The 16,981-nt window shown below is 47.9% G+C and overlaps 2 protein-coding genes and 1 non-coding gene across 7 annotated transcripts in view; all 3 read left to right on the top strand.

Annotated features, from left to right (window-relative positions):
* SPG7 (SPG7 matrix AAA peptidase subunit, paraplegin) overlaps window positions 1–3,266 on the top strand; it is a 42,767-nt gene extending 39,501 nt beyond the window's left edge. For 2 of the 4 annotated variants that reach the window (XM_016191887.2, XM_007531832.3), the window contains 4 exons: window positions 812–968; window positions 1,604–1,770; window positions 1,921–1,998; window positions 2,562–3,266. In XM_016191887.2, the coding sequence (XP_016047373.2) occupies window positions 812–968; window positions 1,604–1,770; window positions 1,921–1,998; window positions 2,562–2,741 (582 nt within the window). In that variant the 3' untranslated portion in view covers window positions 2,742–3,266. Of the gene's footprint in view, window positions 1–681; window positions 782–811; window positions 969–1,603; window positions 1,771–1,920; window positions 1,999–2,561 lie in introns of those variants that run through there. The other 2 variants (XM_060184991.1, XM_060184992.1) reach the window with 2 other exon arrangements.
* A 10,483-nt stretch (window positions 3,267–13,749) lies between these two features.
* Window positions 13,750–16,852, top strand: RPL13 (ribosomal protein L13). Of its 2 annotated transcripts, none has more exons than XM_007531265.3 (6): window positions 13,750–13,771; window positions 13,972–14,084; window positions 14,180–14,321; window positions 14,513–14,686; window positions 15,835–15,891; window positions 16,412–16,852. In XM_007531265.3, exons 2-6 carry the CDS (start codon window positions 13,981–13,983, stop codon window positions 16,568–16,570), a joined length of 636 nt encoding a protein of 211 aa, XP_007531327.1. In that variant the 5' UTR covers window positions 13,750–13,771; window positions 13,972–13,980; the 3' UTR covers window positions 16,571–16,852. The 2 variants fall into 2 exon arrangements, with proteins under 2 accessions (XP_007531327.1, XP_016047157.1); XM_016191671.2 differs by having other exon boundaries at window positions 13,752–13,771; window positions 13,969–14,084.
* On the top strand, window positions 14,370–14,452 carry LOC132537366 (small nucleolar RNA MBII-202). Its single transcript, XR_009548808.1, has one exon. It is a non-coding gene; the product is annotated as a small nucleolar RNA MBII-202 (small nucleolar RNA).
* Window positions 16,853–16,981: the final 129 nt, after the last annotated feature.

The raw sequence follows: 16,981 nt of genomic DNA, 5'->3' as shown, positions 1-16,981 counted from the left end.
CTGGTGCTAGTCTAGGTGGTTGTGAACAGCAAGATTGACCAGGAGAGAGAGAGACAGCAGACAGACAGACCAGGGTTATCTCTGGGGCGTGGTAGCATCATAACAATTCCACTGCTCCTGGTGACCATATTTTTCTTCTTTCTCTTTTGTTGCCCTCTATTTTTTATTTGATAGAGACGGAAAAAGGGGAGGGAGGAAGAGAAAAAGAGACAACTGTAGCACTGCTTCACTGCTTGTGAAGTACACCTCCCACCCTATTCACCCACCCCCTCAGGGGTGGACCAGGGACTTTAAACCTGATTTAATTATTTTTTTAAATTTATTTTCCCTTTTGTTGCCCTTGTTGTGTTTCATTGTTGTTGTAGTTATTATTGTTGTTGTTGTTAGATAGGACAGAGAGAAATGGAGAGAGGAGGGGAAGACAGAAGAGGAAGAGAAAGACAGACACCTGCAGACCTGCTTCACCGCTTATGAAGCGACTCCCCTGCAGGTGGGGAGATGGGGGGGGCTCGAACCGAGATCCTTACACTGGTCCTTGTGCTTTGCGCCATGTGCACTTAACCCGCTGCACCCAACTCCCTAAACCTGATTTCTTGTACATGGTAACATGTACACTCCACTGATAAGCTAATACCTGGTCTCTTGCACTGTCATTCTTTCACATGGCTCCTTTGATAATAGAATTCCCTTGTAAAATGGGAAGAGGATAGATGTGTGTAGCTGCTCCAAAATCCTTGGGCAGGAGACTGTCCATTAACAGCCACCTCATCTTCAAGCCTATATCCTGCTAACCAGGGAAAACTTCCTGCAGGTCTCCATTGCACCGCGCACCAATGCTGCACTTGGCTTCTCCCAGATGCTGCCGAAAGAGCAGTACCTCTTCACCAGAGAACAGCTGTTTGAGCGGATGTGCATGGCCCTGGGTGGCCGTGCCTCAGAGGCCATCTCCTTCAACAGGGTCACTTCCGGTGAGGAGCCCTCCCTAGGACCTGGAGCTTCATATCTAATGTCCTATTAGCAGAGGGATTTGAATGTGGGAGGCAGAGGTTCTGAATTCACTCAGAGTGTTGTAAAGATGAGCTGAGGCCACAGGAAATTTGGAACTAAGCAAGCCTTTCAAAATAACCATTACAGAAGCTTAGATGCCTGTGACTACAGATGTCAGCAGTTGTTAGTTGTTGGTAATGGCTGCACAGAATTCCAGCTGCACCCCTGTCTCCAAGCTGTTGTTTTACTGAGATGTGGAGGTAGAAGAGCCACCCATTTTATTCCAAGTGGTAGTGGGGTTACGGCAGACAGGTTTGCCAGTGGAAATTTAGCAGAGACTGTGTACCCCCAGTGATTGTTTACTAAACAAAAGAGCATCTTTCAGAGATATCAGAGTCACTTAGAAAGCTGGAACCAGGTACAAGAGTGACCTTGCCCACTCTGCAGTGATGTCCAGGGACCAGGTGGGTGGGAAGCTCAAAGTCGGGCATTGCACTGTGGGGCTGGGTGCTTTGTGTCCACTCATCAGCCCCAGGCATGCACCGGCGGGGACCCTTGGATCACCTGAACCAGCACCACCCAACAAGAAGCCTCTTTTCTTGATCCCATGTTCCAGGAGCACAGGATGACCTGAGAAAGGTCACACGCATAGCCTATTCCATGGTGAGACAGTTTGGAATGGTGTCAAGTGTGGGGCCCATCTCATTCCCCGATGCCCAGGAGGGCAGCCCAGGCATTGGGCGGCGCCCCTTCAGCCAGGGTCTGCAGCAGATGATGGACCATGTGAGTCTACATATCTTACGGCTACAGGGACTAAGGGGTCTAAGGGAAAGGGTTCCTGTGAGATAGTGGTATCAGGAGCTGACAGTACTCCCAAACCTGCAATTATTTCAGGTGCTCTGTTATAAACATATAGCTTGTTCATTGTCACAGGAGGCAAGACTGCTGGTGGCCCAGGCCTACAGACACACAGAGAAGGTACTGCAGGATAACCTGGACAAGCTGCAAGCAGTAAGTGTAATGAGGGTGGGGGAGGCAGGCCTCAGGGCTCACCTTCCAGAACGTTCCACATGGGCACAGAAGCATGGGGCTAGCACAGTAGCATATGCCACCCCACGTGGGAGTGAAGGAAGCCATGAAGTTGTGCCTATAGCTGTGACCTTATTGACAAGAGGGGCTGCCAGACACACCTGGGACTTGTGCTACACCTCTAGGACCAAATCCAGATATGCAAATTCCCTCCCGAATTATGAAATCCCCTTGCTCTCATGCTCAATTCCTACTTCCTTCTCCACAAATTCCAGCAGCTTTTGCTTTTCAGTCCTCCCTCTCCAATGTACACCAGCAACACCTGTTTAGTAAAAGAAATCAAAATTACCCCTAGATAAGTAGAGATTTGGAAGGGAAGTAGGAAATGAATGAAGCTGGCAGCTGGGAAGCCACCCTCAGATAGAGACAGGGGTTGATTCTTTGCCTGAGGCATACACACTGAGCTTCGCCTTCTTCCTCTGAGAATGCTCTCAAAAGGCTCTTGTCTGCTGTTTGACTCACACTACTCTCACTGTTCTTCCTAGTTGGCAAATGCCCTCCTGGAGAAGGAAGTGATAAACTACGATGACATTGAGGCCCTCATTGGGCCACCGCCACATGGGCCCAAGAAGATGATCAAACCTCAGAGGTGGATAGACGCAGAGAGGGAGAAGCAGGAAGCTGGAGAGGAGGAGACGCCTCCACCACCCCCTCTTCGGGTATAGAGACATCTTGACCCAAATAGGTGGACTTCCATGATGGTGCCCATGGGATGCAGCCCAGTTCCTTTTCACAGACTCAAACCTCCTTCAGCCCTTAATGGCCTTTGCTGAAGGCCTTCTGAAATCCATGTCCCTTCCCCTCCATGATCAGTGAATTTCTTGGTTTTGTTGGACTGCATGGGGAAAACTAACCAGCTTGTTACAAGTGCACATGATGGCACACACAGCCAAAGTCCCTGTTTCCACGGGGTGTTACGGATCCAGGGGCTGCACTATAGTCAGAACCCAAACAGCCTGTGACTCTTTCAGAATGTGTGATGAAAAGAGACAGAGCAGAGTCTCCTAATGCTCGCTCCAATGGGCTTTCAGTTGGATACAGGCATAGTCACACACCTCCTACTGCAGCATGGCCAGTGTGCACCAACCACCCTTCTGTACTAGTTTTGTTATGCTGTGGGCGATACCTTGTTTATTTTTGCTCTGAGAACTGTTGTGATACTTCTTAATAAACTCTAGATGGAGAAACTATCTGTGTGGCTAACTCTGACCCAGAGGGCTTCTGGATTTATCCCCGGTAGGGCCCTTTTTGTAGAATCTAGGACACAAGGCACATTGCTCTCAAATAAGTGCAGACAGTGTGCTTCCCAGGTCCTCTGGGGTGCCTTCTGTATAGCACTTGGAGCTGTTCATTACAGGATGACGAGATTTCTGGTGCAGCTCCCACACTCAGACCCTTAGCTAACACATGCTGAGTGATCCATACATAGGTGAGCTGCCACACACCTGAGGGAGGGGAACCCTTAGAGGCTCAGGGAATTTGATGAGTGGACATTTGTGCCACTTGTGCCTTTACCCTGTATTTATTTATTTATTTATTTTACCAGAGCACTGTTCAGCTCTGGCTTATGGTGGTGCGGGGGGATTGAACCTGGTACTCAACGGAGCCTCAGGCATAAGAGTCTGTTTGCCTAGCCATTATGCTATCTAGCCCCGTCCAATTTACTTATTTATTATTTATTGCCACCAGGGTTAACACTGGGGCTTGGTGCCAGCACTATAAATTCACCACTCCCAGTGGCCATTCCCCCCCCCCTTTTTTTTCTATTTTATTATTATTATTAAATAGCAGAGAGAAATTGAGAGGGGACGGGAAGATAGGGAGTGAAAGATAGACTCCTGCAGACCTGCTTCACCACCTGTGAAGTGGACCCCCTGCAGGTAGAGATGGGATGTTCTTTTTTTTTTCTTTTTTCTTTTTTATTTAAGAAAGGATTAATTAACAAAACCATAGGGTAGGAGGGGTACAACCCCACACAATTCCCACCGCCCAATCTCCATATCCCACCCCCTCCCCCGATAGATTTCCCATTCTCTATCCCTCTGGGAGCATGGACCCAGGGTCATTGTGGGGAGATGGGATGTTCTATCCTTGGTCCTTGCACTTGATAATATGCGTCCTTAATCGGGTGTGCCACCACCCAGCCCCTATTTACCCTGTTCTTCAAATTCATTTCCAAAGTTAGGTATGTGTCTACCCTTGGTTGTCAATTATCAGTAATGCTCCAGTGGCAGACAGGTCAAATTCATCCCCTGCATTTTGCTAATTCAAGTGCCTGTACCCGGACCATTTTCCAAATCTTTTGCTTAGTGTCAGGAGATGCTCTGCCATGAGCAGGGAATAAATGACATGGAAAGAGGCTGTCCTGCTGAAGTGCATGAAATTCAACTCTTTCCCTCTCTGTGGGTACACTGGCCAGTGAGTGATGTCACTTTCATACTGTTCTAGTCTGTAGAAGTGAGTTGTTACAGTTTGGCCCCATAATTGGTTCTGAGCAGTGCTGCTCTTGGCCACATGCTCAGGAAGACCAAGGGGATTGTATCTAGTGTCTTGTGTGGGATGACTTGTTCCCATACATCCTGGAAGTGGAGAACCTTCTCCAAAAACACCATAAGGGTGTCTAGGGCAGTGGTTTAACTGACAGACCATCAAACTTTCTTGCCTGAGATTTCTGGGTGGATCACCAGTGCTACATGTATCAAGTGCCCTGGCTTGTGAATGAGAAAATAACAAGGGAGGTGATGCAGTAGATAAGATTAAAATGCTAGACTCATGTGCAGGAAATGCTGTGTTTGATCCCTGGCATTGCTTGTGCTAGAGTAATGCTCAGGTTTTCTTTTCTTTTTATTTATTTAAAAATTAAAAATATATATATATTTTCCCTTTTGTTGCCCTTTTTTTATTGTTGTTGTTGTTGGATAGGACAGAGAGAAATGGAGAGAGGAGGGAAAGACAGAGGGGAAGAGAAAGATAGACACCTGCAGACCTGCTTCACCGCTTGTGAACGACTCCTCTGCAGGTGGGGAGATGGGGGCTTGAATCGGGATCCTAACGCTGGTCCTTGTGCTTTGTACCACCTGCACTTAACCCACTACACTACCGCCCGACTCCCAATACTCAGGTTTTCTAATCTTATAGAATAGAGATAGAAAGAAATCAAGAGGGAAAGGGCAGGGAGAGGGAAATAGAGATAGGTAGATCAGTAGATAAGTAGATAGATAGACCTGCAGCATCAGTTCATCACTTGTGCAGCTTTGCCCTTGCAGGTGGGAACTAGGGGCTTGGCTGTAGGTCGTCGTACATGGTAAATCAGGTACACCACTCCTGGCCCCCCGGTATGTGTTCTCGTTCTCTCTCTTTTTTCTCTCGCTCTTGCTAATAAGTAAATCTTGAGCTAGTGAAATAATTCACTTGGGTAGTGCACTGCTTTGCTGTGTGCACAACTCAGGCTCAAGCCTGGTCCCCACCAAATTCAAGGAAGCTTCAGTGTTGTGGTCTTTGGCTCTCTGCCTTCTCCCTCTCTCTTTTATTTTTTAAACCAGAGCACGGCTCAGCTCTGGTTTATGGTGGTGTGAGGACTCAACCTGGGGTTTTGGAGACTAGACATGACAGTCTCTTTGTATAACCATTAAGCTATCTACCCCCCTTCTCTGTCTCTATCAAAATAAATAAAAATCTAGGGCTGGAGATAGCACAATGGTTATGCAAAAAGACTTTCATACCTGAAGCACCAAGGTCCCAGATTTAGTCCCCAGCACCATCATAAACCAGAGTTGAGCAGTGCTCTGGAAAAAACAAAAACACAACTTTAAAAAATAAATGAACTGGGGGCCAGGTGGTAGTATAGCAGGTTAAGCACACATGTCACAAAGTGCAAGGACCAGCATAAGGATTCTGGTTTGAGCCTCTGGCTCCCCACCTACAGGGGAGTCGCCTCACAAGTGGTGAAGCAGGTCTGCATGTGTCTTTCTCTCCACCCACCGACCCCCCCCCACCCCACCCCTGTCTTCCTCTCCTCTCTCAACTTCTCTTTGCACTATCCAATATCAACAACAATAACAGTAAGGGCAACAAAATGAAAAAAATGGCCTCCAGGAGCAGTGGATTCATAGTGCAGGCACCTAGCCCCAGGGGTAACCCTGGAGGCAAAACAAACAAACAAACAAATAAATAAATAAATAAATGGGCCAGGTGTTGGCCCACTTGGTTAATGCACACATTAGTGTGCAAGGACCGGGGCTCAAGCCCCTGGTCCCCACCTGCAGGGGAAAGCTTCACAAGTAGTGAAGCAGGAGTGTAGGTGACCATCTGTCTCCCTCCCTAATCTCCCTCTCCCCTCTCAATTTCTCTCTTTTTTTATTTGCCTCCAGGGTTATCGCTGGGTCTCAGTCCCTGCACTACCAATCCACTGCTCCTGGAGGCTAGTTTTTCCTTTTGTTGCCCTTCTTGTTTATCATTGTTGTTATTGCTGTTGTTGAACAGCATAGAGAGAAATAGAGAGAGGAGGGGAAGACAAAGAGGGGGAGAGAAAGACACCTGCAGATCTGTTTCACTGCTTGTGAAGCAACCCCTTGCCAGGTGAGAAGCTGGGGGCTCGAATCTACATTCTTGAGTGGGGTCTTTGCACTTCGCGCCATGTGCACTTAACCTGCTGCACTACCGCCAAGCCCCCTCTTTTTTTTATTTAATTTTTTGTATTATCTTTATTGGAAAGAGACAGTCAGAAATTGAGAGGGAGGGAGTCCAGGGGTAACACAGCGAGCAGGTTAAGCACATGTGGTGAAAAGTGCAAGAATCTGGTTCAAGCCCCATAGCTCCCCACCTGCAGGGTAGTCCTTTCGCAAGTTGTGAAGCAGGTCTGCAGGTGTCTTTCCCCGTCTTCCCCTCCACTCTCCATTTCTCTCTGTCCTATTCAGCAACGACATCAATAACAACAACAATAATAACTACAATAATAAAACAAAGGCAACAAAAGGGAATAAATATTTTTTTAAAAAGTCCACGATTGCTCAACAATTTGTTTGGCTTTGTATGTTAACTCTCCTTTCAGTCACCAGGTTCCAGATGTCATCAGGATGCCGGCCAGGCTTCCCTGGACTGAAGACCCCACCAATGTGTCCTGGAGCTCCGCTTCCCCAGAGACCCACCCTACTAGGGAAAGAGAGAGGCAGACTGGGAGTATGGACCGACCAGTCAACGCCCATGTTCAGCGGGGAAGCAATTAGAGAAGCCAGACCTTCCACCTTCTGCAACCCACAATGACCCTGGGTCCATGCTCCCAGAGGGATAGAGAATGGGAAAGCTATCAGGGGAGGGGGTGGGATATGGAGATTGGATGGTGGGAATTGTGTGGAGTTGTACCCCTCCTACCTGTTGGTATGCTTTTAAAAACCCCTTCTGTTTCATTTGGTTTAAATCCCCCCTGCTTAACATTGCATTCTATTTACATAACCACTGTATTCTATTTACATAACCACTGCCGTCTATTTACATAAATCACTTTTACATTTACATAAAGCATCACCTTCCCTCCAGGGCATTGGTGGTTTAGTGGTAGAATTCTCACCTGCTCCACCCCCTCTCCTTGTCACACCCTGATCCTCTCCTTGTCACACCCTGATTTTCACCAGTCACTTTTCTCTCCACCCTCTCTGCGACACATCCTGTTCACACCCTACTTGGGAAATATATAAAAAGACAACATTGTTCGTGTTTTAGTTAGTTGTTAGTTTAGCTTAGCTCGGCTTAGACTGTGCTGCATCCTGCATGAATAAAGAGATACTGCATACAGCTCAGCCATGAGTCCCAGGTCATCTGTCTCCCATCAATGAAGCTCAGCCCGACACCTACCCTATGGTTTTGTTAATTTATCCTTTGTTAAATAAAAGAAATTTAAAAAAATTAAAAATAAGAAATTGAGAGGGAAGCAGGTAATTCAGAGGGAGACAGACACCTGCAATATTGCTTCATCACCTGCAAAGCTTTGCCCCGGCAGGTGGGGACTGGGGACTGGAACCTGGGTCCTTGCTTGTAATGTGTGTTCAAACAAGTACGCCGTCACCCAGCTGCTCAGTTTCTCTGTCTCTATCCAATTATTATTATTATCCAATAATTATTTATGAAAAAGAAAAAAAATGAAATAAATCTTAAAATGTGATCCAGTGGAGAAAGCATTAGATTCTTAAACATGGGGTCTTGAGTTTGATACTCAATATTTCATAATGCTTTGATTCTCTAATTAGTAAATGTTTTAAAACAAATAGGGGCTGGAGTGAGGATAGATAGCATAATGGTTATATAAAGAAATTCTCTGGGAGTATGGACCGACCAGTCAACGCCCATGTTCAGCGGGGAAGCAATTACAGAAGCCAGACCTTCTACCTTCTGCAACCCACAATGACCCTGGGTCCATGCTCCCAGAGGGATAGAGAATGGGAAAGCTATCAGGGGAGGGGGTGGGTTATGGAGATTGGGTGGTGGGAATTGTGTGGAGTTGTACCCCTCCTACCCTATGGTTTTGTTAATTAATCCTTTCTTAAATAAAAAAAAAAAGAAAGTTAAAAAAAAAAAGAAATTCTCATGCTTGAGTCTCCAGAGTCCCAGGATCAATCCCCTGCACCACCACTGAGAAATGTTAACACATGTACAAACTACTGTATTTTACTGTCAACTGTAAACCATTAATCCCCCAATAATGAAATAATAATAATAAAAAGATATTCAAAGACCAGAGCACTGCAGTTCTGGCTTATAGTGGTGCTGGGGATTGAACCTATGATATTGGAGCCTCAGGCATGAAAGTCTTTTGCGGGAGTTGGGCGGTAGGTAACACAGCAGGTTAAGTGCAGGTGGCACAAAGCGCAGGGACCAGCCTGTGTGAGGATCCTGGTTTGAGCCCCCGGCTACCCACCTGCAGGGAGGTCACTTTGCAAGTGCTGAAGCAGGTCTGCAGGTGTCTATCTTTTTCTGCCCCTCTGTCTTCCCATTCTCTCTCCATTTCTCTCTGTCTTATCCAACAATGACAACATCAATAACAACTACAGTAAAACAACAAGGACAAAAAAAGGGAATATTTTTTTTAAAGTCTTTTGCATAGTAATTATGCTATCTCCCCAGCCCTCCCCCCCATCAATTTATTTGTTTTATTTTTTTAACAAGAGCACTAATCAGCTCTGGATGATGGTGGTGGTGCGGGGAATTGAACATGTGACTCCTGAGCCTCAGGCATGAGAATCTCTTTGCATAACCATTATGCTACCTACCCTGCCCCTTATTATCTTTTTATTTACTGAATAGAGACAGCCAGAAATCCAGAGGGTAGGGAGAGAGACCCCTGAAGCACTACTTTACCACTTGCAAAGCTCCCCCCCAGGCAGGGACGGGGAGCAAACCCAGGTCCTTGAGCCATTGTAGGGTGTGCTCAACCAGGTGCACCACCGCCTGCCCATCCCCCATCAATTTTTTTTTAATTTTTTAATATTTATTTATTTATTCCATTTTGTTGCCCTTGTTTTTTTTATTGTTGTAGTTATTATTGATGTCATCATTGTTGGATAGGACAGAGAGAAATGGAGAGAGGAGGGAAGACAGAGGGGGAGAGAAAGACAGACACCTACAGACCTGCTTCACCGCCTGTGAAGTGACTCCCCTGCAGGTGGGGAGCCGGGGGCTCGAACCAGGATCCTTATGCTGGTCCTTGCACTTTGCGCCACGTGCGCTTAACCCGCTGTGCTACCGTCCGACTCCCCCCCTCATCAATTTCTATCTGTTGAATCTAATAACAATAAAAGAAGGGGAGTGGAGAAAAAATCACCAGAAGAAGTGAATTCATGGTGCAGGCACCCATCCGCAGCAATAACACTTGTGGCAATTAAAAAAAAAAAGTACCTTTAGTAGTACAATCGTAAAGTCTCAAGAGAGATTTTAGATTTATTTTGTGTGACTTAGAGCGTCATAGTAGTGAGAGAAGAAAAAAACGACCCAGTACATGCAGCACCAGCAATCATTCTGGGAGCCTCAGGCGCACAAATCCTGTACTCTACCAGATACGTTATTTCCTGACCACTGAAGAATTTGAAGCTGGATAGTGTACCTGATATGCCAGGTTCATAATCCAGGTTTGAGCCTGGTTTCCCTCTCTTGCCCCCCCCATCTCTCCCTAACTGTTGCTCTGTCTCTATCATAATTTATTTTTTATAATTTATTTATTAAAGAGAAAGATAGGAAAGAAAGAACCAGACATCACTCTGGGTACATGTGCTGCTGGGGATCGAACTCAGGATCTCATGCTTGTGAGTCCAATGTTTTACTATGCCATCTCCCAGTTCACAAAGAATGGGAGAAGATTTAAACAAATTTTTAATTTATTTTCCCTTTTGTTGCCCTTGTTGTTTTATTGTTGTAGTTATTATTGTTGTCATTGTTGGACAGGACAGAGAGAAATGGAGAGAGGAGGGGAAGACAGAGGGGGAGAGAAAGACACCTGTAGACCTGCTTCACCGCCTGTGAAGCTACTGAACCGGGATCCTTACGCCAGTCCTTGCGCTTTGCACCACATGCGCTTAAGCCGCTGCGCTACCGCCCGACTCCCCCCAAGATTTAAAAAAATATATTTATTTATTCCCTTTTGTTGCCCTTGTTGTTTTTTATTGTAGTTATTTTTTATTTTACTACTTTTTAATATTTATTTTCCCTTTTGTTGCCCCCTTTTTATTGTTGTTGTAGTTATTGTTGTTGTTATTGATGTCGTTGTTGGATAGGACAGAGAGAAATGGAGAGAGGAGGGAAAGACAGAGAAGGGGAGAGAAAGACACCTGAGGACCGGCTTCACCACTTGTGAAGTGACTCCCCTGCAGGTGGGGAGCCGGGGGCTCGAACCAGTATCCTTACACTGGTCCTTTTGCTGTGCGCCACCTGCACTTAACCCACTGTGCTACCGCCCGACTCTTTTTTTTTTTTTAAATATTTATTTAATTTATTTATTCCCTTTTGTTGCCCTTGTTGTTTTATTGTTGTAGCTATTGTTGTTGTTGGATAGGACAGAGAGAAATGGAGAAAGTTAGGGAAGACAGAGAGGGGGAGAGAAAGACAGACACCTGCAGACCTGCTTCACCGCCTGTGAAGTGACTCCCTTGCAGGTGGGGAGCTGGGGTTCAAACCAGGATCCTTATGCCGGTCCTTGTGCTTTGCGCCACCTGCACTTAACCCGCTGTGCTACAGCCCGACTCCCCTCTTTTTTTTTTTTAACCACTGCTCAGCTCTGGCTAATGGTGGTATAGGAGGCTGAACCTGGGACTTTGGAGCCTCCGGCATCAGTCTCTCTGCATAACCATTATGCTATCTATCCCCGTCATTATCATAATTTATAAATAAATAATCTTTTTTTTTTTGCTCTAGTCTCTGGTTCAATCCCCTGCACCACCATAAACCAAAGCTGAGCAGTGCTCTGGGAAAAATAATAATAATAAAAAAAGATATTAACCAGAACCCTGCTCAGTCCTAATAACATAAATTCTTTTTTTTAAAATTTTTAAAAAGATTTTATTTATTTATTAATGAGAAAGATAGAAGAGAGAAAGAACCAGACATCACTCTGGCACATGTGCTGCCAGGGATCAAACTCAGGACCTCATGCTTGAGAGTCCAAAGCTCTGGGCAGGGGTAGATAGCATAATGGTTATGTAAATAGACTCTCATGCTTGAGGTTCTGAAGTCCCAGGTTCAATCCCCTGCACTGCCATAAGCCAGAGTTGAGCAGTGCTCTGGTTAAAATAAAAAAAAAAAAAAGAGTCCAAAGCCCTATTACTGCAGACCACATAACTTCTTGCTCCAAAGTCCCAGGTTCAATCCCCTGCACCACCAACAGCCAGAGCTGAGCAGTGCTCTGGTAACAATAATAAAAGGGTCCGGGAGTCGGGCGGTAGTGCAGTGGGTTAAGCACACATGGCGCAAAGCACAAGGACTGGCGTAAGGATCCCAGTTCGAGCCCCGGGAGCCCTGGGCTCCCCACCTGCAGGGGGGGTCGCTTTATAGGCAGTGAAGCAGGTCTGCCGGTGTCTATCTTTCTCTCCCCCCTCTCTGTCTTCCCCTCCTCTCTCCTTTCCTCTGTCTTATCCAACAACAGCGACATCAATAACAACAATAACTACAGCAACAATAAAGAACAAGGGCAACAAAAGGGAAAATAAATAAAGTAAATAAATAAATGGGTCCATAGCATATAATAGTTATGCAAGAGACTTTGAGGTAATGAAGTTCCAGTGCTGCAAAAATTTGTTGAAATACGTGCATTTCTATATTCGAAAGTGTATTTTTGAAATACTTGTTAATGGGAGATACAGAAAGAGACGCCAGAGACTGCTCAATTCTGGCTTATGGAGATGCCAAGGAATTCAACCTGGGACCTCAGAGCCTCAGGTTTGAAAACTCTTTTGCATAACCATTGCGCTTCTTCTTCTAGCGTTTGCCCTTCTTCCGTAGCCAGTCAACAGCGTCAGGTTGAGCCTGATGTAAAGTTTCGAGACCTCCTTTGAATCTGGAGAGGTGGCAGTCGTTGACTATGTGGGTCATAGTCTGTCTGTAGCCACAGGGGCAGTTTGGGTCGTCTCTGGCTCCCCAGCGATGGAACATAGCGGCACACCGGCCATGGCCTGTTCGATAGCGATTGAGGAGGGCCCAGTCATAACGTGCTAGGTCAAAGCCGGGTTGACGCTTGCAGGGGTCTGTGATGAGGTGTTTGTTCTTTACCTCAGCTGACTGCCAACTCTGTTTCCAAGAGTCTGGAATAGAGAAGTTCAGTGTAGGCATAGGGGACCAGATTGGGTGACGAGACGTCAAGTGTTGGACAGGGTGGGCGAAGATATCCGCATATATTGGCAGGTCCGGTCTAGCGTAGACGTGGGAAATGAACTTAGATGATGCCGCATCCCGACAAATATCTGGCGGGGCGATGTTGCTAAGAACTGGCAGCCATGGAACCGGGGTGGAACGGATGGTTCCAGAAATTATCCTCATGGAGGAATATAATTTGGAATCGACCAAGTGGGCATGGGGGCTACAGAACCATACTGGGGCACAGTATTCTGCAGTGGAATAGCATAAGCCAGAGATGATGATCGCAATGTGGAAGCGCTCGCGCCCCATGAGGAGCTGGCCAGTCTTGCAATGATGTTATTCCTTGCGCCCACCTTTGCTGCAGTTTTTATGAGATGTTCGTGAAATGACAGGGTGCGATCGAGAGTAACGCCAAGATAGACTGGCTGGGCTTCATGCCGGATTCTCGTATCGCCAAGCTGCACATTAAGCTCACGCGAGGCTCTATCTCCCCGGCTCTAAATTTAAGTGTTATTTTCTTAAAGCGGTAGCAGGAGTCAAACCCAGGCCTCATGCTTGTGAGGCAGGAGGAACGGGGCGAGAGTGGCACACAGATCCTCCTTAGGAAACTAGCATGAAGGCGCCAGAGTCACTGTAACCACCTCACCACCATGGAACACCTGCAGCAAAAATCTTCACGGGAAGAATGGGCGCCGCCATATCTGCCCGGCTGAGGGGGTTGACGGCACTGTGATGTCACTTCCGTATTCTTCAGCTTCCATTGGCCAAAACTTTATGGGACTTCTGATTGGCTGGGCGCCCCACCATCCCAGGGTCCCTCGCGGCGCTTGCTCCTTTCTGCTGGCTGTTCTCTCCGGAGGAGGTGAGTGTACTTGGGTCGTCCTGGCGGCCATGGCCCTCCATCGCTCGGCATCTAACTGCATCCGCCGGCATCGGAGGGCCCACAGTCGGTGTACCTATGAAGGGGCTGCCAGAGTGTCGGGGCAGGGTGGGCCGGGATGGTCGGCAGGCCGGGCCAAGCGCTGACCCATCGCTTCCCCGGTCCACACCCGGATCCAGCAGGCAGCAGCCATGGCGCCCAGCCGAAATGGCATGATCCTGAAGCCACACTTCCACAAGGACTGGCAGCGGCGGGTGGCTACGTGGTTCAACCAGCCGGCGCGGAAGATCCGCAGGTGCGCGGGTGGGGGTGGGGGGCCCCGATGCAAGGAGACGGGGCCCGGGCCGACTGCTTGGGAGCCGAGCAGTGACTGTCGCCCCCTGTCCACAGGCGCAAGGCCCGGCAGGCGAAGGCGCGACGTATCGCCCCCCGGCCGGCGGCGGGCCCGGTGCGGCCCATCGTGCGTTGCCCCACCGTGCGCTACCACACCAAGGTGCGCGCCGGCCGCGGCTTCAGCTTGGAGGAGCTGCGGGTGAGTGTCGCGGGCGGTCCCCGCCCCGGGCAGCCGCGCTCGGCCACGTGATGACAATTCTCCGGAATCGCTGCGTCTCTGTGATGAAAGCTTGCTCGAACCCTTTTCCATCTGACGGCTGAGCCCTCGTCCCCTGGGGCGGCGCGGGGTGGGACCCGCCGGGCACTCAGGCCGGGTGTCTTCCCGCGTAGGTGGCCGGCATCCACAAGAAGGTGGCCCGGACTATCGGTATCTCCGTGGATCCGCGCAGGCGGAACAAGTCTACGGAGTCGCTGCAGGCCAACGTGCAGCGGCTCAAGGAGTACCGCTCCAAGCTCATCCTCTTCCCCAGGAAGCCCTCTGCGCCCAAGAAGGGAGACAGCTCTGTGAGTACAGCGGGCGAGGCGGGACTGTCCTCCACGCTGCCTGTTCGCGGGCCACTGGGCTGGAAAGGAAGAGTTGACCTGCTCAAAGATCTTGATTTGTGCGGGTCGGGCGGTGGCGCAGCGGGCTAAGCGAAGTGCAAGGACCGGCGGAAGGATCCCGGTTCGAGCCCCCGGCTCCCCACCTGCAGGGGAGTCGCTTCACAGGCGGTGAAGCAGGTCTGCAGGTGTCTATCTTTCCCTCTCTTGTCTTCCCCCTCCTCTCTCTGTTTCTCTCTCCTATCCAACAACAATGATAAAAACAAGGGTAACAAAAATGGGAGAAAAGTGGCCTCCAGGAGCAGTGGGTTCGTGGTGCAGGCACCAAGCCCTTGCGAGGCAGAAAAAAATATTTGTTGGGGAGAGACAGCCAGACACCACCTGCAGCATGACTTCACCACTTGTGAAGCAAGTATTCCTCCTTGGGTGGGAAGTTTAATCCCGGAGCTTTTGGAGAATGCGGGTAGTAAAGCATTGATATGCTGATAGGGAGAGTTCAGAAACACAGTAATGATGAGAGCAGCTCAGATTGGTGCTTTTAATGTTTTTTCCCCCTCCCTCTGGTTGGTGTATGGTAGTGCTGAGGATTGAACTTGGGGCTTCAGGCATAAGCTCTTAGGTTAGGTTATGCATCACCATTGTGATGTTAGTGGCAAGTGTCTCCAGTAGTTTCAGTGCTTTTGGTAAAGCCTGTAGGGCCAGGTTTTTCCCATGTGAATTGAATTGAATCAGTCTTTATCCTGATATGTCACTTGTGTTTCCTGCATATTCTTTTTTAAATGTTTAAAGTTATCTATTAATTAGATAGAAACAGCCAGAAATCAAGAGGGAAGGGGTGATAGAGGGGGCCACTTGCAAAGTTTTCTCCCTGCAAGTGGGGACCAGGGGCTCGAACCCTGGGTCCTTGCACATTGTAACACGTGCGCTTAACCAGGTGCACCAACAGCCGGCCAGTTTCCTGCGTATTCTTTACCTCTGTTATGAGATGTACAGAACTGGAACGCTGCATAGATTCTTGAAGTTGTGCCGCCAGCTACTTAGAAACTTTTGGGGTGGTTTCCCTTAAGAGGGTATTTTGAGCCTACTTGACTCTGCATTCTATTAACCAACAGGCTGAAGAGCTGAAATTGGCCACTCAACTGACAGGACCAGTTATGCCCATTCGGAACGTAAGTGAATGGTGGGGGTTTGAATGCATGAATTACTTAAATTCTGGGGTAATTGAAAAGAAATCTGAAGCTTCATTTTCTAAACCAAGGCATAGGTCATTTGCAGTGGTGTAAGAGAAGGGGTGTTGGGCCTGGACCCCTCCTGTGTAATCCACAGGTGCAGTTCTCCTTTTTGGAGTCTTTATCTTGCTGTTTGGAAATTCTAGACACAAGCAACCCTCCTAGGCCATGTGTGGTGATCCTATAATCTGCCCAGCTAGAGACTGGTTTCTGGCCCTCTGAAATGGTGGTGGGGGGAAAGGCTGCATCCCCCTATATATCTGAGGAACATAATCTGGTCCCCACTGCTTATTTCTAAATGCCATAGAGGGTTCCCCCCTTGGGGCAATCTAGCTATATTCTTAGAGCTGAGTAGGCTTCATCTCCCACAAAGGCCTAAGCATACACTGTTCTTGCTCATCTTTAGTTGTGGAATTTGTCTTCATTGGACCAAGGGTTTGATGTCTGTGTTACTTTGTAGGTCTACAAGAAGGAGAAAGCCAGGGTCATCACAGAGGAGGAGAAGAACTTCAAAGCCTTTGCCAGTCTCCGCATGGCCAGGGCTAACGCCAGGCTTTTTGGCATCAGGGCAAAAAGAGCCAAGGAGGCTGCTGAGCAGGACGTTGAAAAGAAAAAATAAAACATACTTTTGGTAGCTTGTGCAAATGGTGGTCATTTTGTAGAGACCTGAGAAGGATGGGATGGAAGGGGGCACATGGGTGTTTTCAAGGGTGGCAAATGCTTAATATCACTTTTTTTTTGCCCATTTAGAGCTTACCCATGTTGAAACTTCCATGTATGGTGTCAGTTGATGCCCACAGGAGGACATAATCACTCTACCCATGTTATCTTCTGGAATGTTTGTTGGTGTTCAGGTCTTTCTGACACTCCATTCTGAGCTGACTAAAGGAGGGAAAGAGGATACCACTGAAAGTTTTTAATATTCCCCTTTGTTGCCCTGGTTGTAGTTATTATTGTTATTGATGACATTGTTGGATAGGACAGAGAAGGGAAAGACACCTGCAGAGACCTGCTTTGCTGACTGAAGCAG

This window comes from Erinaceus europaeus, chromosome 2, assembly GCF_950295315.1.
Source record: "Erinaceus europaeus chromosome 2, mEriEur2.1, whole genome shotgun sequence".
Classification (NCBI taxonomy): domain Eukaryota; kingdom Metazoa; phylum Chordata; class Mammalia; order Eulipotyphla; family Erinaceidae; genus Erinaceus; species Erinaceus europaeus.
Note: the sequence above shows the minus strand (reverse complement) of the source record. Positions and strands in the feature narration are given on the sequence as shown.